At 36.6% G+C, this 26,222-nt stretch overlaps 1 protein-coding gene across 11 annotated transcripts in view; it reads right to left on the reverse strand.

Moving 5' to 3' along the window:
• KHDRBS2 (KH RNA binding domain containing, signal transduction associated 2) overlaps nucleotides 1-26,222 on the reverse strand; it is a 329,216-nt gene that overhangs the window by 55,542 nt on the left and 247,452 nt on the right. For all 11 annotated transcript variants that reach the window (XR_011903072.1, XR_011903071.1, XR_011903067.1 and 8 more), the window contains exons 7-8: nucleotides 16,027-16,109; nucleotides 1,158-1,216 (exon numbers count right to left, since the gene is read on the reverse strand). Coding sequence is in view for 1 of the 11 variants with exons in the window: in XM_072331773.1 (XP_072187874.1) it covers nucleotides 1,158-1,216; nucleotides 16,027-16,109 (142 nt within the window). In the remaining 10 variants the exon portion in view is untranslated. The remainder of the gene's footprint in view (nucleotides 1-1,157; nucleotides 1,217-16,026; nucleotides 16,110-26,222) is intronic.

The following is a 26,222-nucleotide window of genomic DNA, read 5'->3' on the forward strand; positions in this document are numbered from 1 at the left end:
GAAATGTGCTTGACTGAACACTGTGTTATGCAAATCTGTAACAAATACTGGTTATATAAAAAAAAAAAGTTATCTCTGATTATGCGATGCAATCATTTTGACAGTATCTCAGGAACGTCTCGTGATTGCTGTACAAATAGAAAGGAAACTGAAACTTTATATTAAGGTGAAATTTGTTCCACAGCTGCATGAATAATATTATTTTTTCAAGCAGCAAACCTTATATAACCCCTTAACGTAATGTCTACTTGCAGTGCCATTTCCAGCATCTCTCGTTTTCATAATGCTCTGGAAGTTACCATGTAAACTTCCAGTACTTTATTAGTAACGGTAAATCAAGCATGATAGCTATGTTGAATGCTTCAGGGTCAGTTTCTAAGATGACAACAGTAAGCAGTGCTCTCTTATTTCAGTGAAAATGTCACACAATACACTGTGTCATCTGATGGTAAAAGGTGCTGAAAATAATTTGATTGAAAAAGGTGGAATAGATTATTATTAGTCATCAAAACACAGCATTAACATAAGAAAACAGATCTAGGAAATGAGCTGTTCACATTGGAGTGATATTATCTTTTTGTGTCATGCCTTCTGTCCCTTTGGAAAAGGCTTATGGCAGCTCAGACAGACTTAGTGGGTAGAGGTGTGAAGAGCACAATGCTCCCTCTGTCACTGCTGCCTTATGCAGCCCAAGGATATGACCCTGCTTCTTGGTGCAGGGAGGGCTCACATCGGGGTATGGAACCCTATTCTTTCCCTTTGAGAATGTTTAAATTTCAAAATCCTTCAAAAAATTGCTCGTTGAAGTGAAGCATGTGACAGTAATAGGTATACAGGATTATTGGCACACCAAGCAGACGGAAACCTAACGCTGTGAAATATGTTCAGGCACTGAGCAGAAACTTCACTGTTGCTGTTTAAGCTGATCTATGACTGCGATTAATATGCTTTGTAATTTTGATCAAAATGAATCTGTCCAACTTTCTGGTCCTTCTTCAGTAAGTCAAAGCTCACTTTAATGTTACACAAATCCATTTAGATTTGGCCTTTGTAGGAGCAGAGGGAGAAAGAAAACTAGGGGGAAGAAATTTCTGAGTTGCCAGTGACAGATTTTTCTTTCAATTTCACACTTTTGCTAAAGACAGAAGAGACCTTACCGTAGCTGTCATATGCCTCTTCACTTGTTCCGTGACCGTAGTCATAATATTCAGGCACACTGTAACAGACACAGATAGTCATGTTACTATTGTCACAGGTAACCAAACCAAAATGGAGTGTAGAAAATGAAAGGTATTTTAATACCTGATATCACAACCCTGCTAGTTTCAGGAATAACAACAGTTTTAAGAAATGCAAAGAGAAAGATATTAGTGACAGTAATGGCTATAACAGATGACAACACATTTCTTATCTGTTAAGCAGAAAACATAATTGTCCCTAAATACATAAATCTAGGAGATATGACAAACAGTGTCAGAAATTCTATTTGCATAAATAAGGTCTGAAAAATGTGTATCCACTTTATTATTTTCAACTGGTAAACTGCCGGAAAGATGTAAATCTCATTTACCTGCAATTCCAAACATATATGCAATATCAAATTCAGCGTAGCTTTTTTTTTTTTGTTGTTGTTGTTTTTTTTCTTCTCCCAAAACAGACTAAATTGTGTTATATGGAACCTGTAAACTACTTATCTTTACTGAGAGCTCTAACAGGTTTTCAGTTTTTCTCCTGAAGAAGAAAGTGTGTTTCTGTGGGTTGGCAAGAAAAGCCTGATTATCCACAGCCCTCATCCTTATGCAGTCACTGACACACATGCAAAGTTTTACACAATACTAATAAAAAACATATTGAGAGGTTTAAGGAGTAGAAAATCAGACTCAAAGATTCATAAAAACTTTCTGACTCCTTTTTGTTAATTAAAAATGTTCAAGCATGGTTATATTAGCATGTTAGCAAAAAATCTTGTATCATAGTTACACCATGATGATAAATAACCTAAGCCAATACCTGAAGTGGGCACCTGGAAAATTCGACTTCTAAGACATACTGAAATGGGAATGGGATTAATCACACTTATAATAGCTTGACTGCTATTACAATTTATTCTTTGCACTCAGTATTTGGTACCTGCCACCAAATTCATGTCCAGAAGACAGCTGTTATCAGTTACTGGGCAGACCTTAAAAGGAATCAGTTCCTGACCAGAAAACCTGCAATGTTCATGACATGATAATGTATTTTTTGTATCTGCAGGGAGCCAAACAGAAATATTTTCCTGTAGATAACTTTTTTGTTGTTGTCACTTCTGTACCTTTTTCCTTGGATACTCTGAGAAGAATGATTTCAAAATGAATAATAGGATGCAGGCAGATCAACACTGCACTGTTTTAACAATACTGCTCAGACAATCTCCCATACCAGGATATCATTTAAAAAAAATATTAGTTTACACTTGAAAGGGAATCTTGGTTGACAGTGGAGTGTGAGTAAAAGTATTTCATAAATGTAGTAGACATAAACAAGCAATCTGTAACAATTATTTTCTTAAACAAATGTTGACTTTGTTCAACAGCTACTTGTAATCAGATTTATAATTTCTTGAACTTAATCATTATTCATAGCTATTCCTGGAATAATTTGGAGAGTGATTCAAGTGCTGTATTTCATTTGAGAGCACTGATTGCATGTATTAGATTACTGACATTCAAGATATTTTGATATGGGACGCATCACTCTCTGACTGTCTAGGTACAGTTCTCAGTCAGTTTTCAGCTACAATACTGTAGGTTTTTGAATGGTAAATGCAACTGAAATTGTTGTGTATTAACATACTAACTTAGCCAGCAGTTGTCTATGTGAGCACATAGTGTGCTTAGGTAAATATCACAGACTCAAAATTAATTCCCTAAAACTGAGAGTGGACTTACAAGCAATGTGGATGAAAATGAAGTTAATATATTAAAGATTTTTCCCAGTGTCATCTGAGTTCACAATGAGCATAGTCACAGTAGAACATTACCTTCCAGGCAATGGGATTAATTCAGTGTACTTGTAAAGTAATTATATAAACATATATATCTTTCTCTTGAAGGAGTGTATGACATTTTAGATATATACAGAATCATAGAATCTTAGAATGGCTTGAGTTGGAAAGGACCTCATGGAGTATAAAAGTCCAACCCTATCTGCCTAGGCAGCGATGTCAACTGCTATATCAAGTATTAGATCAGATTGCCCGTAGCTCCATCCAGTCTGGCCTTAAACACCTCCAGGGATGGGACATCCACAACCTCTCAGGGCAAGCTGTTCCAGCACCTCATCACTCTCAGTAAAAAACTTCCCCCTGACATCTAATCTATATCTATATTCCTTTAGTTTAAAACTGTTCCTCTTTGTCCTATTACTACTTTAAATACTGGAAGGCTGCGATGAGGTCTCCCTGCAGTCTTCTCTTTTCCAGGCTTAACAAGCCCAGTTCCTTCAGTTTTTCAGAGGAAAGGTGTTCCAGCAGTTGGATCATCTTCGTGGCCCTCCTCTGGACCCTCTCCAACTGCCCAATTTCTGTGTAGGAAGAATCAGTTTTGGATGCAGAACCCCAGGTGGGGCCTCATGAGGGTAGAGTAGATGGGGATATGACCTCCCTTGCCCTGCTGGCTGATTGAACCGATGGAACCCAGGACACCATCAGACTTCCACACTGCAAGCACACACTGCTGGCTTAAGTTTTTTATTAGCCAGTATCCCTAAATCTTTCTCACCAGGGCTACTGTGAAGCAGTTCTTCATCTTGTTTCTATACATATCTGGGATTGTCTCAACCGAAGTCCAAAACCTTGCACGTGGAGAATACATCTTTTATTTATTGAACACACTTCGCATTCCGTAGCATTCTGTAGCATTTTTTGCAATCATTCTAGTAGCAAGTTAAATAAAATTTACAGGACAACCAAGGGTGAACTGGCATTAGTGGTGCCAGAGATAAATCTCATCATGTACACAGAACTCATGGTTTTAGGCCTAAGAAAATGCTTGAAATGTTGAGAACAGACAGATAACATAACACCTAGCTCTGGTAGAAAGCACCTCATTTAAGCAATGGTATTTTGGAATGCTGTAGGCTTTTCTGGGTAGAGGAGGGTGTTGGAATAGTGAGCAGGATTACAGGAGAAGGAACCCAGAACACTCATCTTCTGGTAGTGGATGTTAATATCTCTTCTTGATATCTTTTACAAAACAAAGCGACCACATTCAAAAGTCAGCTCTCAACTGAGTGCATTTTGGATCCAGTCCTGCAACAGCAGACCTATTTTCATTGGTCACTGAGTAGGGACTACAGTGTTTGTATAACCATAACATCCAGCTAAAAGTTACACATGCAAGAGTAGGCAAAATTTCTTTGTTACATTATTGTTGTATTATTGTTATTATTATTATTATTTTTAATTAGAGCAAAGAATACGGAATCATACAAACAAGAAGAATATGAGTTATAATCCCACACAGTAATCATTTGGAACTTAAATAAGCATTAAATAAAAGACATTAAAGTAAGAAACAAGCTGTTTCAGTAGAAAGGAAGTGACTGGAGTGATATATTGAATACTGCATTTTTGATGATCACGAACACAATAATGTTTTGAACAATAAATAGATAAATCTATTCCTTAGCAAGAAATAGCCAATTTCAAGTCACAAGGCTTATTCATTAGTCTGCTTTATTTTAAAGCCTTCTGAATATTAACTATAATTGATTGCATGCATTTATTTGTAAATAAATTTTTTTTTTTAATAAAATGAACAATGAATGTTTATAAAAAGTAGATGATAGAAAGTGCCTCTCCATATGAAAAATCTTTTTCTTGATTATTAACATAAAGATAAACATAATTCATTTACATTACACTCAGTTATGGAAGGAAACAATCAGCAAATGAATTCAGCATAAATAAACTTCTTTATATAATTTTAACATTCCCAGACTGTTCCTGGAAACTGTGATGATCATGAATTCTAGAAACCTCTGGTTCTCTTGGCAGTGCTAATTAGAAACAAGACATCATTATCTGTCATTAGCATTCATTACTTTCAAGCAACATGAAGCGTAATTCACTTAAGTACAAGCACCCGCCTGAAAGTAGGATGCAATAGATTTTATAAAGCAAAAAAAGATCAACTCATAACAACTTCACAGATTTTATTCCTAAATTTTTAAAGCATTGCACTGTACTTTAACACTGGAACTCTGAAACATGGATCACTTGATGTGCCAAGACTTAGACTTTGTTGATCTACGTACCAGTTACTGAAGTGTTGATAAAATGAGACTAAAATCTCTTTCACTTCCTCAGATAGATGCTTTGAGGTCTTAGTCTCTTATTGTCAATTATCCCGTTCTGACTCGATATCACTTTTGTTAAGCAAACTGCAGTGCTTACAACATTAAATTTTGATAACTGATTCAATTAGATTCTTACTTCCTATGCTAACAGGGTCCTATCTAAAACTATTGTGTTTTTGTTTGTTTGTTTGTTTTTGTTTGTTTTCTGTTTGTTTTTTGTTTTTGTTTTTTTTTTTTTTTGTTTTTTGTTTTTTTCATGTAAGATTGCATTTGCAATGCTTCTCCCTCATACACAAGAGAGGCAGTCAGCAGGACTGTTGCCCATGAATGAATAGCTGTTCACACAAAGCAGCATGTTACTTCTTGGAAGACAGGTGAGAAAGAGTTGCATTCACAGAGCAGACAGGAAGCTACATTAAGCCTGTAATATATATTTTTTCTTTTTTAACCTTAATAAGCCGTATTGAAGATGAAAAATACACTCATACATTCATGTGAACTGCAATATTTGCAACTTTTAAAAACAGTATTTCATAATATTTTATAGTGGAAAAGTGTGCATAAATAAGTCATATTTCTAGGAATATGGGACTTACTGGAAAATCTCTGTATAATTAAGCATTACATCTTCAGGAAAGATAAGAAATATTTAGAATTTATACAATTGAGCCTTAAACCATATGGTACTTTACAAAGTAGACCCTTGGAACTAATAAAATTATTTGGTGAAAAATGTAGTGCACAAAATCTCCCGTTTTCTGAAAGCTAAATTTTGACAGTATTTGTATTTTTAACAGAGAAGAATTCATTTATTACAGTACTCCCAAGCTTATTCTATTGTTCATCATTTTCTGTAAAGTTGACCTAAGTCTCATTTGCTTCCACTGTTTTCCTATTTGAGTTCATATATTACTGCAACTCTGCATTAAAAAATAGAGAATTAAGACAGAAGAGTAATAAAGAATAAGGGCAGGGAGCTTACCAGAATGCAAGATGACTTTGGGTTCCAAACTATTTGTTTGGACACATGGAGATTTCTATTCAAATAGAATCACAGAATTGTAGAATCATTAAGGTTAGAAAGACCACTAAGATCATCTAGTCTATCCACCTATCAATCCACCACTGTGCCCACCAACCACGTCTCTCAGTGCTACGCCTACATGGTTCTTGAACATCTCTTGGCACAGTCACTCCACCACTTTCCTGGGAAGCCTGATCCTATACTACCCTCTCTAAGAAGAAATGTAACATCCAACCTGAACCTCCCTCAGCAAAACTTTAAGTCATTACCTCTCATCCTATCACTGTTACGTGGGAGAAGAGTCTGATGCCGACTCCACTATAATCTCCTCTCAGGGAGTTGTAGAGACCTATAAGGTCTCCCCTGAGCCTCCCCTTTTCCAGACTAAACAATCCCAGTTCCCTCAGCTGCTCCTCATAAGACTTGTGCTCCAGACCCTTCACAGCTTTGTTGTCATTCTTTGGACATGCTTCAGGGCCTCCAGGTCTTTCCTGTTGATGGGGGACCAAAATGCAGCACTCAAAGTGTGGGCGCACCAGCACTGAATAGAGAGTATGGTCACCTCCCTGGTCCTGCTGACTGATATAAGCCAGAAGGCCAAAGGCTTTCTTAATGATCTGGGCATGCTGCTGGTTCATGATCAGCTGGCTGTCACGTAACACTCCCAGATCCTTTGTGCATCTTTCTGGCCCCACTGCTTCAAGCCTGTGGTGATGCATGGTGTTGTTGTGACCAAAGTGAAGGACCTGTCACTTGGTCTTGTTGAAACTCATACAATAGGCCTCAGTCAATTAATTCAGCCTATCCAGATCTCTCTGTAGAGCCTTCCTACCCTCAGGCAGATCGACACTTCCTTTCAACATGTTGTCATCTGCAAATGTACTCAAGGTGCTCTCAATCTCTGTGTCTGGATCATCAATAAATATATTAAAGAGGGACAAACCCAATACTGATAGGTGAGGAACACCACTAGTGACCAGACACCAGCTAGATTTAACTACATTCACCACTTTCTGGGACCAGCTCTCCAGGCAGATTTTTACCCAGCACATAATGCACCTATCCAAGCCATGGGCAGCTAGTTTCTGCAGGAGAATACTGCAGGAGACACAGTCAAAAGCTTTACTAATGTCTAGGTAGATTAAATCCACAGACTTTCCCTCATCAAGGGACTAGGTGGGTCAGCAGGTCATTAAAAGAGATGAAGATGGTCAAACATGCCTCCCGTTGCCTTATCATAGCTTCAAGGAGGATCTGTTCCATGATCTTCCCCAGTACAGAGGTGAGACTGACAAGTGAGTAGTTCCCAGTTCCCATTCATCCTTTTTACTCTTCTTAAAAATGGATATGATGGTGCCTTTTTTTCCAGTCACCAGTTACAGCTGAGTATTACCAAATGAAACAAAACATCTGCAGACACAGTATTTGCAAAGGGAATGATAGAGAATGAAAGGAATCTTACCCAGTTTTAGAGGAGAAACTTTACTTTAGAGCAACTAAATTTCCATTTTGCTCATTGAATCAAGTAAATGAGAAGTGGCATTTGAAAACAGTTTCTGATGATAAATGCTGTAAGTAGATTGCAGTGAAGATACACAAAATGTCATATTCTAGGCTTCCTAGCTTAATTTATTTCAACAAGTTGGAAATAAAATACAGGGAGATCTTTATTTATGAACAGGCGGATATAATCACAAAGCCAAAATGAAATACGATGAAGTATAGATACATTACATTCTGGTTAAAAAGTAAGAGAACACAAGTAGTGAAAAATAATAAAGAACATCACATTTTACAAAGAACCAATGTAACCAGTCTATCTTATTAGCATTTGAATTATATTTATGGGTCTCTACACTATAAAGTAATACTTTGATAGTCAGGAAGAAATGATTAAATATCCAATCAAGATTTATGCATGTTATGCTAAGTAAATTATTCACAGTCCTATATAAACATCACTTTTAAAATAAGGGCAAAATATTTCCATTAGCTGTGGATATTTTCCTACAGTACTAATCTGAAGGAACTTTTTACAGTGTACGTTGTCAGAGAAAGTGGAACAGTTGATTGAATATGTTTGTATGATCACTGATTTAAGTATTTATTACAAATTATTCTATCTTCAAAGAAGATAACTGACATCTCTCCACATTTTCCTTCTGACAACTACCACAACCAAGCTGACAACTAAAACTCTTCAGTAAGACATTACTGGCATATGCAAATATCACTGTGCATTTCTCAAGTTTTTGTCTTAAGACTTTTCCATAGTTACTTCAATTACTTTGATGGTCAATGAAACAACCAAGATCTTACTTTTATCCTGAACCTATAGATTTTCCATATTTTGACAGAAACCCTTCCAGAGCACTATAGCTGGGAATTCTTTTGGGGGGAACACATATATTTGGAAACCACAGGCACAGAACACTGAACTACACTGCATCTACAAGGGATAGGTACAGAAACAACAGTGCCATTGTAAAGAGATGATCAATCTGGATGCTACTGCTATCTGTTCCTCACATCCAGAGCAGAAGACTGTAAAAAGTTCACTCTTGAAGAATCCTGGGAGACTGATTTACTCTTACATGCTTGCACAAGTCAGAGAGAAGACTCTCAAAACAGGTTCTGTGGTGCATTTTGTACTAAATATTATGCTACTGTGGTAAGGAGTCCACTTCAGTGTTCAGCTATAATTAGCTCTTTAGGTAGTTTATACCTCACATGAGTAGGCCAAATTCTTCATTGTGGAAAAATTAATATCTCTTAATTCTTGTGATACATTTGTATCTAATATTTTTTTCCACTAATAAATCTTTTACCTTTGCAACACAAGGAAACAGACAGTTGAATACAGAAAGTTCATCCAGTGCTGCACTGGAGTGTACTAAGAGATGTATCACAGTCTTCGGTTTATGTGCATTTGTTTATCTTGAAAAGGCTCCTGTAAAAATTTAAGATCTGATATATTTATTATTAAGATATCCTGAAGGAACTGTAGAATTATAGAACTTTTTGAGCTGGAATGGACTCTTCAAAGTCATCTAATCCAACTCCCTTGCAATGAACAGGGATACCTACAGCTAGACCAGGTTACTCAGAGCCCTAACAGACTGACCTTGAGTGTCTCCAAGGATGGTGCTTCCACCACCTCTCTGGACAACCTGTTCCAGTGCTTCACCACAATTACTGTAAAAAGTCTTTTCCTTATATACAGTCCAAATCTCCCCTCTTTTAGTTTGAAAACATTTCCCCATGTCATGTCACAATAGACTGTGCTAAAGCATCTGCCTCCTTCCATTTTGTAGCCCCCTTTTTATGTTGAAAGGCCACTATCAGGCCTTTTTATTACTTACTACAGTTAAATACAGGATGCAAGACACATGGAAGTCCGTATCCTATGAACAAATTCATTATGTATTTAGCATTTTCTAACATCAGATTTAACTCAATTGTTCATAAAAGTATTTCCATCAGTGGTACAAGCCAAGCAAATCAACCTGGAGTTAGAAAATTGGGTACTTTCTTTATAGTTAACAAAATATCTTCCCAAGTCCAATTAGATTAAGCTGTGTTGTTATCTTGAAATCTAGAAAAGAGCTCAGGATGTCACCTAGATCATTTCATCTGCCTCTAAGCAGAAAACTTTATTTATATAATTTACTGAAATTTGCCTAATCTGGTTTTAAAAGGAACAATGAGGGATATTCCCAAGAACTGTTTTACTATTATGTTTTCTCCCTAATGTTTATCCTAAATTGTTACTGTATTATTTGCTGGGAGCTTGATAGCATCCATTAAATAACTTGTGTGCCAAGCATAATTATATGGCTGGTTTTAATATTATACTTGTGTGAAAGTGTTATTTTGCCTGCAGCACAGTACTTGTGAAGAAGACATCTTTGGAATTAGGTATACATATGAAATCTTGATATCCTGTGGTCAATCAAGGGTAAACAAGATGATTTAGAACGCAGGTAAATACACTCTGCTGATGTTAATAATTCCTGGAGATTTAGCTGGATAAAATGCTTTTTGCTTTACTTCCTAAATCATTTTGCAGCGTGTCTCAGACTGAAATCTTAAACCATATAAGTGACATGGGCTGAACTGTGGTCCGTGTTATATATCTGCCTATCAGATCAAGGAATATCAGATCCCTACTAGCAACCCATATTGCAGAAAAAGGAACTATAAATATAAGCTGTAGAGTAGATTGCACAAATTTAATAATAGAAACAAGAATAGCCAAGAAAATAAAGTTTCTTTTCAAAGTCAATAACTTGTGGTATATTCAACCTCAGTGTCTGAATGTGCTCTTGAAATTTTCAGTAAGTCTATGTCATTATAAGAATGAGAATCAGAATTGCAGAGCCTGCTACAGGTTGAATTGGTAGGTATTGCTATGAATATACAGTCACTGAGAGACTGCTTTATTGGTATGGTGACTGCAACTGACATAGCAGCAAAACAGAGTTGGCAGCATATATGTCCTAAAACATTTTTTTAATTATATTTTTGTTATTAGCATTGAGAAACAGAAGTCCATATGACAGAGCTGTCATAAGGGTCAACGGTCAACCACAGATAACTATATCTTCTGAATTAGATAAAATTCAGAAAGCTATGTCTGCCAGTTTGAAATTACATGATAGATACTTTTCCTCTCCTTCTGCATCTTTTTTTTTTTTTTTTTTTTTTTTTTCCTTAGTTTTTCAGTTTGCAATGTGCAATTGACAGGCTAAAACCAAGTCATAGCCCCAGAATGATCTGTATACCAGCATGGAACACGTGTCTAGAGGATTGTTGCCCATATTTTTGCATTAACAGTAAATATTTTGCCAAGAATTGCTTCAGTGTCTTAAAAATTTTCTTTTCCCTTACAGGCAACTGTATAGTTGGACAGATTATGTACATGTTGGTTAAATAAAATATACCCTTTTTGGTTCATCTTCCAACTGGCCAGTCAGTTCCAGACTTCCTATCTATCTCTTTTAGCTGTGAGACATGGTACCTATGAAACAAAATTGATGGTGCTAATAGAGACACAAAGGTCAATGGAGATATGTTATCAGAAGGTGAATCTGATTCACCAGCAACTGATTCACTTCTGCAAAATCATTCTGGCATTGGCTGTGAAGTTTGGCCACATTTTGCATGCAGTACAGTCTGATCCCCAATCAGACTTTAATCAAAGAGGCAGATCTTGAATATCTTCCCACAAAACATTTAATCCTTTTAATCCTTTTCTCCTGTAGCCTGTGAATCATGGACAGTGGTGTTGGCTCAACAGACTTTTAAGTTTCTGTTTTATAAGTTTGCTTTAAAAATTGTATTTCTATCCCTATATCAACTTTTTTTTTTTTTTTTTTTTTTTTTTTTTTTTGTGTGTGTGTGTGTGTATGTGTGTGTGTGAGTGTGAGTGAGTAAAAAAGGACTGTTGCCATCGTACGTTCCTACAAGGTTTGAAGGAAGACATCATTGAGGATATCAGTGTGCTAATGCTGCTAGTAAGTATGAAAAAGTGAGGAAGCAGCATATTTTTAAAAGCCTGCAGAAGAACATCAATTACCTTAGCAATGAATATTGGGCCAGTGATGGTCAAAGTCAAGCCACCTCACTGGTGAGAACTGAGTCTAGCTAAAACCTGTTCAGTAAAAGTACATACCAGAACTCTGTTGGACAGACAGAATATACTTTTTACAAGTTTCCATGTATTAAGCACAGGGCAAGGGCAAATTTAGTTGGATATTACCCAGTTGCAAAGATGAGGTGCTGTTGTTTGGAAACAACAAGCTAATTATTGCCCTTACCTATCATCCTCACTATTGATACAGGTGAACAGACAAAACAGGGATGGTCATCATACTCAGAAAGAGATTCTACATGTATAAGATTCATATTTTCAACTAAAGTTGAAATACCAGAAGTTTAGAAGCTTAGAGCAGGTCTTATCACTGAAATCCATCGCTTAGAGCAGGTTTATCACTGAAATCCATCTCAAACTGAATGAAAAGGCCACTGGAACAGGCTGCCCAGGGAGGTGGTGGAGTCTCCTTCTCTGAAGATATTCAAGACCTGCCTGGATGCCTACCTGTGCAACATGGTGTAGGGAGCCTGCTTTGGCAGGGGGGTTGGACTCGATGATCTCTAGAGGTCCCTTCCAACCCCTACAATTCTGTGATTCTGTGATTCTGTGAAAGAGATATTCTAACTCTAACTAACTCAAACTACTATAAAATATTGCCTGCGAAATGTGTATCAAATCCGATGTCCTTCCCTGCCCACTCAAATGGTTGTTTCCATGTTCTCTTTGGTGACAGATAATGCATTCATTCCAATTACCCTCAGGTCTGTATCTTCGCATCAATATAAACATAGTTTTAAAAGTAGCAAGGCTTCTAAATGTCCTTGCTAAAACTGTAGTCTTTTATGGAATTTTAAATAATGACTATAAACACATTTGGAAAGTCATTATGGGACAGGAAGATGAGGAGGAAAAAAAAGTGGCTTCAGAAATATAGTGTCTGTTAAAACAAGACAGTCCTCGTGCAATGTATGCCACTGAAATAACTGCATTTCTTATGACCTATATTTCTTTTCTCCTCAGACATAACAAGGGACAGGTGACACTTACCATAGCTATGATCCTGCTTTTTTCTTCAAGTCGCTTTTGTGTCCATTTCAAAGGTCTCCTGAGGTGTATTTTAGCTCACTCAGCCATGCAGACTTATCATGGGTTTCCCTCCAGTCTGATACCAAGATTCTACCATGGTTACTTCCACAATGATCTCATACCCCTATAACCAGTCTAAAAATCAGACTACTGTTATGGGGGACAGAACACTCTGTATGGAAGAGTGGCAGTGGTAGAGTTCATTAGAGAAGAAACTACACAAAATATATTGCTGGGTGTGCAACTTTATTTCTGACATTAAGTACAAACCACCAGATAACTACACAAAAGAACAGTGTTTATGCTGACTTGCACATGGACAGTCTGGGTGCTGAGTGTTTTTGGTGCTACTGCTACATGATTCTGTCAAACAGCACAGTGGTGTATACTGACATCATGATCATTTTTTTCTGCTCTTGGAAAAACCTAGTTTATAAAAAGTCTAAATCATGCCTCTTGGGCAATGAAAGACTGTGGGCCCTCAGAAGTATATGTGTGGGTGGATAGCCTCTGGTGAGAAAATCTGAACTGGACATAAAGCATGGGTTGTGGCCATAGCAGTAGCAGGCTATCCAAATGGTATTTTCACTCAGTGCATTGAGAGCGTAGGGCAACAAGTTACCATTCACTCCGCTCTAAATCACTCTGAATTCAGCCTGTGTTCATTTCTTCCCAGTGACACATTCTTTAGTTTGAAGTGTCAACAGGAGTAAGGTTTGGTCAATGCGCTTGGTGAGGCTGAAAGTCAGAGCAGAGTTTGAACCTACTCTAAGCATTTCCATATTGATTCCTTAATGACCCATAAAAAACAAGTGGAAACTCTGTCCATAGCGGGAGCAGGAATCTTGGAGTTCCGCATGAATCCACTGATTTCAATTATTTTTCATCTCATGCTTCAGAATTTCAGTCAATCCCTGCAGAGGGCAGTAATGATTTTTTTTTTTTTTTTTTTTTTTTCTCTGAGCACAGATTTTCTACAAGATTTTCTTGTTTTCCCAGTAAATCACACAGTGGACAAGACGAACAAGTATCTAGTCAATGAATAAACTTCAAGTATCTTTCCTGTTAGGTGTATGCATGATCTGTATTGCCCCTATAATCAGATTTATTAAAAACACGATCTGAGATTGGGGGAAAACTTTTTCAGTATTTAAAGCAAAATAAATATTTTTGTCACACTATTCATGCATACAATTATACTTCACTATTTCAGCTCTTTAGGGAGGTATTTCTGTAAGGGGGGATGAATAACCAACAAGGTACGGAAATCTAAACTGTGTATCTAATGGTTCATTTGTTCTTTAAATCTTTGAAATTTGAGTAGTGTGTTACTCCCCAAGTGCACTCATTGAAATCAAAGGACTTCATAAGGCCTTCAGTGACACTCAACATGGATGAATATGACTGTGTATCCTGCCACATATTACAAAAGGAAATGTTTTATTTGATGTTTTGTAATAGAGTAGGTATCTTGGTTCTAGCTCACATTAGTAGCAAACATATCTGACTATTTTATACCATAGCTGTTTAATTCACCAAATTAAAAAATTCTGTAATTTTTTTTTTTTTTTTTTTTTTTTTTTTGAGTTAAATTATCACAGTAAGTTCTATCTTGTAACAAACTGCTAATAATGACATATTTGTTATTTTTCTGCATGGAACACCATCTTCCAAAGAAATTACAGGTTAATACAGATGATGAAAAATCAATATAACCTTGGAGAGAATTCCAACTAATCATTTCTTTTTAAAGTAGAAGCAATATTTCCTGTGACAATACACTATCATAGCAAAAGACAGGCTGAATTCTTTTGAAATAATTGGAGTACATCTGACAACAAGAATATCTACCTACTCAATGACATGACAGGTGCAGCTAGTAATGCATAATTGCTTAAAAGTATGTTGTCATAGTATCATTGAAGGTGTTCACATTCAGGTGTGACAAGTCCTTTTAAACATTCTTCACTGCTTGTAAAAATACTTACAAATTTTTTTCTGTCATCTCAAATGCCACTCCATACAGCAGTTTTAGAGTGGAACTTAATTCTTACAGGTATTTTCATCAGCAAAATGTTCAATGGAAAACATGGCCAAGAAAATTAGCACTTAGAACTCTACATATAACAATCACCTTCTCATCCAGTGAGATGCAAATGTACTCAAAAAACATATACTTTCCTTTTTCATTTGCCTTTCCACAATCTAACATGTATTCTTAGTAACCAATAAATGTATTTTCTGAATAACTAACTGGTCAAAACACTATTTTATCCTTCACCTTAAGTGGGGAAAGAATGTCATTCATATTTGATAAACATAGGCCAACTGTGTGTGTGGTGTACATGCACCTAAAAAGTGATCACATTTATTGCCTCTTTTTAGAGATATAAATCATAAGTGTTGTGAACATGATTCTTCCATTATCTCACAGGGTAAGGACATAAAATAGGATTTCTAAACTTCTCTGCCTTTATCAGCTGCTGAGAAAGTTAATGGCTGGAAGCAGATAGCTTTAGCATTACTTCAGGCATACGATTCCATTTCATGGTTTACCTCAGTATACTTTTAAAAAAAAATTCTTTCTTGCTTTGCCAAAGATCTTGTAAAAGCATTAAATATGAGATTCCCTTGACAACTCTGCACTACTCAAAAAATAAAATAAAATGCACCAACAAAAACAGTTTGACACCAGGTAGTAAAACAGTGCAATCACTCGCTTTTTTAAAACAAAAGCAAAATAAAAAAACCTCTTAAATTGCAACATTTTAAAAAGTCAAGCTGTATGCATTTCTGCTTCATCTGAATTATTGTGCACATTAATTCTGAGCAGTATTATTACTATTTGATAGGTACTCAAAGTAGTATGAGCTATTGAAGAATTTAATGTGGAAAAATAAACTAGGATATTTACATAAAAACCTAAGAGAAAAGATGTATCTCCATTTGAAAAAATAATGAAAAAAGTATGAATGCTTACCTTTGTGTTTGGGTGGCATAACTGTTATCATACGTCTCATAGCTTGGATCATCATATTCACCCCCATATCCATCATCATATCCCTAAGGGAAAAACAAAATACCAAACCTTAGAAGAGTGTAAAATCAAAGAATATTATCAAGCTGTAAGAGTAACTTGCACCAGCATATACGTGCTGTATTTGTCCGATATTATGTAGAACACGCAGCTTCCTGACAATAATTGTGAATTGTGAAGAATAACTTAACATGGTGCAAGCATAAAGAAACCAATTACTCATCTAAGAATGAAGTTTATTCATTGACAAACTGTAGTGTATTGTCCAAGCCATAGTGCTTCAACAGGATCTATTTAGCCTGCTGATGAATGATAATGAAAACAATCACTTTCCAGCAATTTGTTATATAAATGGTTGCATAAATACTTACAGGTGAAATGAACAAGTGGCAGGACAAATATACTGACTGTATAATACAAAAACAGAAGAAAAAGGAGATATTCTAGAGAATGATTTTTTTATTTCCTTGAGACTATGCTCATTCAACATCAGGACAACAGAGTAGTCAAGCAATTATATATGGTAACAAAGGGGTACAAAGTCAGGATGCTGGAGGACAGCCCCAGGAGCTCCCCTTAGCTGGTCTGAGAACCACCAGCTTGCAAGCCTGCCCCTCAGACCCCAAACCATGATGCACACATTGATGACGCAGGTTATATAACCTTTCCTACTCTAATTTACTTTCCTCAGAATTTGCAACCTTACCCAATCTAATTTACCCTTACCTACCTTAACCTACCTTCCCCTCCCCAAACCCCCAAATACTGATTATAGGCTAATACATCGTTTGCTTAAAATATGTGTGATTACAGATCAGATGTACAACATCTAGCTCATAATTCATTTAATAAATTGTTCAGGAGCACCTGAAACTGTATCAGTGAAGTACACCACAGTCACTGTCTTCTTGCTGGGTGAATCAAACCAGCCTTTTTTGGCCTTCATTAGTATAAATTAATACTAAAACATTATAGTCAAACACATACTCCTGCAGGCTACAGTGGTATACTGAATACTACATGACTAAATATACAGTCATGCTTCTGGGGACAGGCTGAGAGCAACAACAAACCATCCAAAATAGATGTTAGTGACATTGACTACTGTACTTCTGAATAGGATCCAGCCACTGTAAAGATGAGAATGATGCAAATCCCTATATAAAGTGGAGTAATAGCTAGAGGACAGACATTTCAGCATGCTTACTCAACACATAAAAGAAAAGGCAAGAATTACAAATTAGCTCTCTCAGTGCCTTGATGCCTGAGGAGGATCAACTTTCAGCACCAGTAGGGCAGAGAACTATTGTAACAGATTTTAATAGCTTCCTGAAGGGCTCAGCAGGTCAATATAGTGCAAATGTTTCAAGTGGAATGGTTGAAAAAAAAGGAAATTGTAAAAAGCATGTTTTTTTACATATTTTCCAGATAAAAATTTATTATTTGTGTAATTTTGTAAGACAATTATTTTGTAATACTACTGGAGAACTACCTACATAAGGTACATACTATCATTTGTTTCAGTTTAATATGCTGCATCATACCCAGAAACCCTTGTTCTATGTAGCCTTAGGCATCTAGAACTAAGATGCGGAACAGCTTTTTTCACTTCCCTAAAGTGTCTCAAACTAGCTGAGTGTTTTTCTTCTGTTTAACCTTCAACTTCCTAGTACTTTCAGATTTAATGTTTGAAAGGATTTCTATCATACATATTTTGAGAAATGAGACACCATATTTTGAGAAATGAGATCCCATCTTTCGGCAACTAGGATTTGCTCTGGTCTTACAACAGTACATCTTGAAAAGGAGAGAAAGGAACAGAAATATATGCATAATCATAGTATAGATTTGTAAAATTGTTTGAGTTGGAAAGGACACTTAAAGGTCATCTGGTCCAAATCCCCTGCAATGAACAGGGACATCTGCAGCTAGATCAGATTGCTTAAAGCCCCATCCTGCCTGATCTTGCATACTTCCTAGGATGGGGCATACACTACCTCGCTGGGCAGCCTATAACAGGACTCCAGTACCCTTCTTATCCTTATATACAGTCTAAATTTTGCCTCTTTTAGCTTGAAAACACTTCCTCTTGTCCTATCACAACAGACCTTGTCCTCCTCAGTCTCCTTTTTTATAGCCCCCCTTTAGATACCGAAAGGCCAGTATCAGGTCTCCCCAGAGCCTTCTCTTTGCTAGGCTGAACAACCTCAGGCTCTCAGCCTGTCTTCACAGGGGAGATGTCCCATCCTTTGGATCATTTTTGTAGCCCTATTCTGGATGCACTCCAACAGGTCCATGTCTCTCCTGTACTGAGGGCTCCACATCCAGACACAGCACTCCAGATGAGGTCTCACCAGTGCAGAGTAGAGGGGAAGGATCTCAATCTGCTCCCTCTATCTGCTGGTCACTGTTCTTTTGATGCAGCCCAGGATACAATTGGCTTTCTGGGCTGTGAGGGAACATTGCTGGCTCACACACAGTTTGCCATCCGCTAGCACCTTTTCTGCAAGGTCATGTTCAATCACTTCATCTCCCAGCTTGTACTGTTAGTGGAGGTTTCCACAACTTAGGTGGAAATCTTATTTTGCTGAACCTCATGACTTTGACCAAGGCCCACAGCTCAAGCCTGTCTAAGTCCCCCTGCATGACATCCTGTCCCTTGGGCATTTTGGCTCCACCATGCAGCTTGGTGTCATCCAAAAACTTGCTGAGGGTGCATTTGATCTGACTGTCAATATCATTGACGAAGATATTAAGAAACACTGGTGTCATGGTTTTGTGCTGTCAATATTCTACATCATGACATCATGTGCGGTATGAACTGTTTTGGTGGTATAAGAAAGTGTAATAGAGGGTATGCGGAAGTGTAATAGAGGGTATGTGGAAGTGTAACAGAGGGTATGTGGAAGTGTAATAGAGGGTATGTGGAAGTGTAATAGAGGGTATGTGGAAGTGTAATAGAGGGTATGTGGAAGTGTAATAGAGGGTATGTGGAAGTGTAATAGAAGTGTAATAGAGGGTATGTGGAAGTGTAACAGAGGATATGCGGAAGTGTGGAAGGTTCATGCTCCAGATCTGTGGAATGGCAGCATCCCGAGTACTCAGCCCTTGGAGGAAACTACATATCCCAGGGGACAACGCGGCCAGAGATGAATCACCAGAGGAGGAGGACACACATATAATCTCGCTCCCAGGCTGGAACGTCTCTCTTTTCGCCCTGTCTTTCGCTTTGGAGCGCTCCATCCCTGCTGTCTCGCTCTATCAGCAACATTCCAGCCTGTCGCCTAGAGATTGCAGTAGGCCCCCGGTTCTCCGGGACTCTTTTTCTCTCTTTCTTTTTCTCTGCCTTGTTTGATATAGTAGTTGTAGTTATATTGTATCATATTGTGTCTCGTATTTAGTAAAATAATTTCTTTCCTTAGATTGCTGCCGTTGTTTTTGTTCATTTCTCCCCTTCTAGGGGCAGCAGCCTCTATCACGGATAAATCTAGATAACCCGATTACAACTGGTCCCAGCACCGATCCCTGTGGAATGCCACTAGTCACCAGTCTCCATCTGGACACTGAGCTATTGACCACCACTCTCTGGGTATGATCTCACAGCCAATTCTTTGTCCAATAAACAGTCCACCCATCAAATACATATCTTTCCAATTGTTCCAAAAGAGACAATAAAGAGAAACTAGATATCATTGGTCTGTTGAAGATAATGTATATCCCCAGTGCTAGTGAGATCTCACCAAACATTTTGAAGACAAACTCAAAGTCAAGTGGAAGAACACTACATCCATCAAGAAAAATAGCAGTAGGAATAACAAAAATTATGTTGAAATTAAAATGGGAATACTAATCAATTAAAAAAAAAAAAAACAAAACAAACAACAACAGCAAAACTCTTATGTTATGGACTTCATAAATGCAATGAATTAGAACTACAGTCTACAGTGCCCAGGGAAAATCTAGCAGCAAAGAGCTAATCACCGAGATTGAACAGCAATGAACTTAGATGAGCTGTTCATAGGTGCACTATTTATACTCACGTATTTCAAAAGTTTAAATAAACCTGATGTTGAACAATTTTGTCAATTAAAATCAATCAAACTAAACAAGCTTACTGCCTGTAAATTCTAAGACTGATTCTATTCCAGATGAAAATAGGACAGTGGCCAGAAAAACAAAAAAAACTGTGTGGTGCCAAAGAAGCTACATTAAAACAATCATTTGATTTTTTAAAAATTTATTGTGTAATTGTTCAAATAAATACAAAATAAGTGAATAAATATTGCATGCTGTATGCTAAAAGATATCAGAATGGAATGAAAAAAGATCTAATAAAAAACATCACTTCTCTGTTTCCTTCTGTATTTACCACAGCCTATAGTATAATTTACTGCTGCAATTACTATAACATCACTTTCATCTGGATAATACCACTGCTTCTTCAAATCCTTCTGTTGGCTCTGACGTGCTCATGGAGTCACATTAAAACTTCTCATAGATATATAAAAGCTGTGTATAATCTGTTGCCACTTACAACAGTTTAGATTGTTGCACTTTCTCTTTCCCGTCTCCTTTCTGCCACCAACACTAAAACCCTACCCTCTCTATTTTAGTTGTAGCTTTTTTTTTTTTTTTTTTTTTTTTTTTTTTTTTTCCCATACTGATCTCCTTTAAGAATACAATTCTAACTTCAGAGTCTATGCTTCACCCAGTTCCTGCAGCAAACAAATAAACAAATAGTTCACAGGAACAACTCTCTCTTCCAGTCTCAATAAGATGACTTATTTTAGTATTAAGCAGCAAGTGGAGGTGAAAAACAGACAAACAGAAAAACTACTTTCTTTGTGTAGTTTTGACAAGTTGCATTTTCACACTTGTCTGAGATAGAGATCCCTGAAGGAAGGATTTTTTAATTGCTACTTTTACTGATGACTTGCACTGCTTTACATAGTACTTTGATGATAATAAATTACATAGCAAGATGCACTGTTGACAATGTACCAACATAAATGACACTTAAATGAAAGACTTATTTTACCTTTCAACTGAAAGGAAAAAAGTAGAAAGCTGTCTCCAGCTGCCAAGGAAGGATGGGCTGTACTAAACCGTGGTTGGCTTTAATTTCACATTTAATACTTCTGCTTGCAAAATTTCAAGTAAATGAAATAATGAACTCATAGTTGCTGATGCTTCTTTACAGGAGTTGTATAATAAGACTGAGTTGATATCTGTCCATGGAGCAGGAGAGTTTCTTGTCTGGTAGAGAGAAGCACCTACTGAAGACAGATATCTCTTCTAGTTGTGTTGAGCAAACAATTGACAGCTTAAAGCATTTCATAGTGGTTTAACATGCCACCCATAATGCCTTAAAATACACCAGTCCCATCTTAAGTAAATTTCTAATAATACAGCAAATGGCGTTTCCAGCCCTTGAAAACCAGACCACAGTCAGAGTTGTAAATATGCAAGTAAATGTTGAGATATTAGCACAGAACAGAAATGCCATGGTAGGTGCTTTACAAGACCCCAATTACATTTAATTTTAAATCAAATTTCACTCTAATGTATTATTGATGCTGGAAGTAGGCAGATTAAATATAACTTGGCCAAATGCAAGATAATGTGCACTAGTAAATACATCCTCCACCAACTGCTGATGTCTGAATACACAGAATTCCCACAGGGAAAGAGTTTCTGGGAGTCATCATGATTAATAACTAGGAGATCTCTTCCATTTTGCTGCATCATTAAAACAAACAAGCATTAAAGATAAACAAAAATAGTCTTACATTCACTGTTTGAAGAAAATACATAGATTAATTCTGTGTGAAATAGTATTGGTTTTGACCCATATATTTAACCGATAAGAATTCCATGAATTAGTAATATATAACAGTAAAACATCTCTACCCAGGGATAGTTTTGTTCAAGTCTTCTAGACCTGTTAAGAATACTCAATATGTGAAAGTGTTACATTGCATAATGTATCAGAAAAGTTATTCTCATCTTAAAAGGAGTTACTTTTCTTACCCCACAAAAGAGAATAAAACAGTACTTGGGAGATGTAACAGTTATGGTTCTTGTATGGCATTGTCTTGAACCATAGGGCTAAATACTATTTCATCAGTTCCATGACACCTTCCATGAACTTGCAACCTGAATAGCATGTCTCATCTATTTGTATATCGAGAACTTTTAATTTAAACTTAATTTCTGAAGGACTGACATAGTGAAAATTACTTCAAGAAATATAGGCAGGTTTTAGAAGTTTTGGAAAAAAAAAAAAATCTAGTACAAGAAAAACAAAAGATTAAGTTGATGTCATTTCCAGAAAAGAGGAACTCCACATTTTTCTGCTTATGACAATGATTAAACTTACTATACAGTGCTGTTTCCAATGCTTGCAGCAGTGTTTGCAGTGCTGCTAATCACATTTGAATTAAAGCGTTCCTAGAAAATATTCTTGTTCCTGTGTACTGTGCAGGATTAAAGAAAAACGTTCCCACTCACTTAATGTTAACTGTCATATTTCATCCTGAAATGTAGATTATCAGTGAATGACTAGGAAACATATTTTAGCATGCTCTGTAAAACACAAGGATTAGGGGTAATGTAGAATTTTCTTTGTGGTTTTAGAAGATATGTAAGAAGAGTTAACTTCACTAGAACTACCTCATACAGAAATTATTGCAGATAGGTCAAGTTAATTAAAGGGAAGTATAGAATGTGATGGGACTTCTCACTTGTGAATATAAAAATGAGCACAACAGTAAAAAATGTTTAATATTTATTGAGGTACTTAGAGGAAGTCTTTAAATTGTTACTCCCTCAAGTTTGAGCATGCAATTAGAGAAATTAGGGAGGAAAAAGAAAAGATCACCTATTAGGAGCTACTGTAAAATATGACTGCCCCTTCCAGCACATTTTCTAGGGCTTTCTCTAATCAGATTCTAAATATTGTCAACAGTAGGGATTCCACCATTTCTCCTGGGAGATTGCCTGACAGCCTAATAGAGGTGTCAAGACACATCTGCTAACTTTATCCTATACTACTATTTCTCACTGTGCAAGTGAGATGTATTCCCCTAAATCAGTATTCTCCTTGGTCTGTGTTCATTTTCTTACAGTTCATATTAAAAATAATTTATATATAATGATTCAAAGTCAATTGCGATTTTAACAAAGATAACACAACAACAAGCCAGAGTCTCCAAACCATCATTAAAACCTTATACAGATCCCTATCTCCTCACATCCATTCTGTTTTCCTGGGTGCAGCAAACAGATGTACTTAGTCTGTACTGCAAGAAGAGGGGGTAACACTGAAAGTAGCCACCCAAAGTGAAAGTATTAAACAGAGAAGCAAAATTCTGTTGTTACTTTTAGCATATTTCTAGATTCTGGAGTAGTCTGACTGTTACGCAGCAAGCAGGGATGCATCAATACCCTATACTGTAGCAAGATACAAGAAGGAGGAGAAACAGAATGGTTTCACTTACTGAATGCTACTCTCTTTCCAACATGCAGCAGCTCTAGTTGTGTTGATTAAGTCTAGTCCTAACCTGCCAATTGTTATTGGTGGTTAAAGGGGGAAGATTTTCACTGAGAGTGTGGCGAGGTGCTGAAAGAGGCTGCCTGGAGAGGCTGTGCTTGTCCCATCCCTGGAGGTCTTTAAGGCCAGGTTGGGTGGGGCCCTGGGCAATCTGCTGTAGTACTTGGTCTAGTGTCTAGCAACCCTGCCTGCGCGGGGGGGGGGGGGGAGGTGATTCTTGAGGTCCCTCCCAACTCAAGTCATGCTGAGAAAACTCAGAAAATTGACTGGATATTAGAAACATAAAAGATACATTAACTGAGGAAAGTGCATCAAAGATACAGAACGTGTTAAGACTGAAAACATTGTGTTTTACCTCTGTGCTAGTTTTTCAAATAGTCGCCAAATAACAAAAAGGAAGAAAGCATAACAGAAGTAAAGAAAGTTAAATAAGCTATTTGTTTTAGTCATTCATATAGATCAGTGCCAAATGCTGAGAACACTGAAGTGAAAAATATACATTAAAATATACTTGCTGACTGCTCACCTAGGGGGATACAGACTGAAAGGAAGGTGACTCTGTTTTCAGTACTGCCATCAGGCTCACAGAAATATTTGACACCTATGTGTCCCATCATGTTAAGTCCAAGAACCCTATTTGCAGGAAGCTGGATAGATCAGTAAATAATAGCTGGAAGTTCTTTGTCCTAGAATGAAGGTGTTATTTCTACCAAAATCTCACTCATTACATCTGAGATACAAAAGAGGTCACAATATATCCATCTAGAAATAGAAAGCTCCCTTCCCAGTCACCATATTTCTGTACAGCCAACCAAGAGCATAAATCTCAATTTTGTGTACTGAATATTGATTTGAATATTTAGCATTAATATCAAATAGGAACTAAGTAGTTGGAGCTAATGATATTCACTTATGTGGTAAAATGTTTGGATATTTGTGAGTAAAAAGTGCTACAAAAATTCTGAGTATCTGTCAGGGAAGTCTAAAATCTGATTCAGAATTATTAAAGGACTTCTATGATTATAAGAACTTTAATAAGGACAGAATTATAAGGACTTTTATAGAGCTAAATTGCAGATATCCGTGACAATACTTAACTATTAGTATTCAAAGAAACATTAAAAACTGTGTTTCTGGTGATCAAAAATCAGCCTTTAGGTTGTGGGTGTTCTTGCCAGTTGAAGAAAGTTATATCTCAGTTTTTCATTTTGCACTTAAGGTCTGAGCATATTAGCAGTCAGAATAGATCTGAAAGTCAGAGTGGTCAAAAAGAAATGAAAACATGCATTGTAGAAAATAAAGATGATATTTTTGTCCATTTTGCTACCTGTGGTGTCCAAGGATCCATGAGGTTCATTCTTGTATTTCAAGAAATGCAAGAACTGTGCAGAAGTTGAATGCAAAAAACAACAACAACAACAACAACAAAAACCGAAAAAACAAAAACAAAACAAAAAAACAAACAAAAAACAAAAAACAACAACAGCAACATAAGAATGACTTGCTAATATGGGCAGTTTTTTACAAGAAACAAATAAACATACAAAAAAATGTTTGAATTGAAGTTTATTTGCATAAGAAACATAATATTATTTGAAAAATCTCACATAATCACCTGCTGTGGGTCAAAAGCACAATTTAGTGAAGCTGTCTAGCTTATGACTAATTTTGGTGTCCGTGGGAAAGCAATTTTCTTCACATCTGACTACAGGAAAGACCCTGAAAGCTTACTGTAGCATCTGTGTGCTTCTAGACATATTGACATATCCTGTCTGGCTTCTAATTGCAAGTCCAGCTGGATGCAATCTTTCCTGAGTTCCATGTATAATGTATAAGAAGATCACTGGTCCTCCCTGGACATCCTGAAGGCTGTAGGATGCCACAAAGGGCATGCAAACCTGTGCTCAGGTAGCCCAAGAGAAGTGAAATGTGAGATTTACTTTGAGATGAAGAGTGTAGCTACACTAGTGTTATGAGTAGGGAACTATCTTAAATAATCACTGATCTGCTAAAACTGAGGATAACTACAGATGTGTTTGAGACTTGGAGCACCTATGATGCATTACCATTGGCAGAAATGAACAGCTAAAAAACTGTTTACTAAGTAATGCCTAATTAGTATCCACTTATTACAAGTTTTTCACTTATCATCCAGGAATGTTTCGAGCCAGTTTGCATGCCCCAAGAATATCTGATATGTTCATCTACAATCAATCTGCACACAAAACACAGCTGATACTATTTATTGCTTTCCAAAAGGCCACAATACTGCAACACACCAGTTAAATGTTAGATCTGGTTCAATAACTGTTTTAGTCTGATGATACATTTCTAATGAGAATGGCAATTGCATCAAGCAGGTTTTAAGCTATATTGTGATATTAGTACTCTTATCTAGTAAATTTATTCCAATTTTAAAAATTAATTCATGAAAGAGAGAGTAAAGAAAAACAAGAACATACAACTTTCTTCATAGAACAGAGAAAGAAGTTTTAGATCACAGTTAATGGACCAAGAAATATTCTATATTTATAAGAAAGGTATAACCAACTCTTAATTCCTTAATTTTCCAGCTACAGAAGAAGAT

This window comes from Excalfactoria chinensis, chromosome 3 (assembly GCF_039878825.1).
Source record: "Excalfactoria chinensis isolate bCotChi1 chromosome 3, bCotChi1.hap2, whole genome shotgun sequence".
Lineage (NCBI taxonomy): Eukaryota > Metazoa > Chordata > Aves > Galliformes > Phasianidae > Excalfactoria > Excalfactoria chinensis.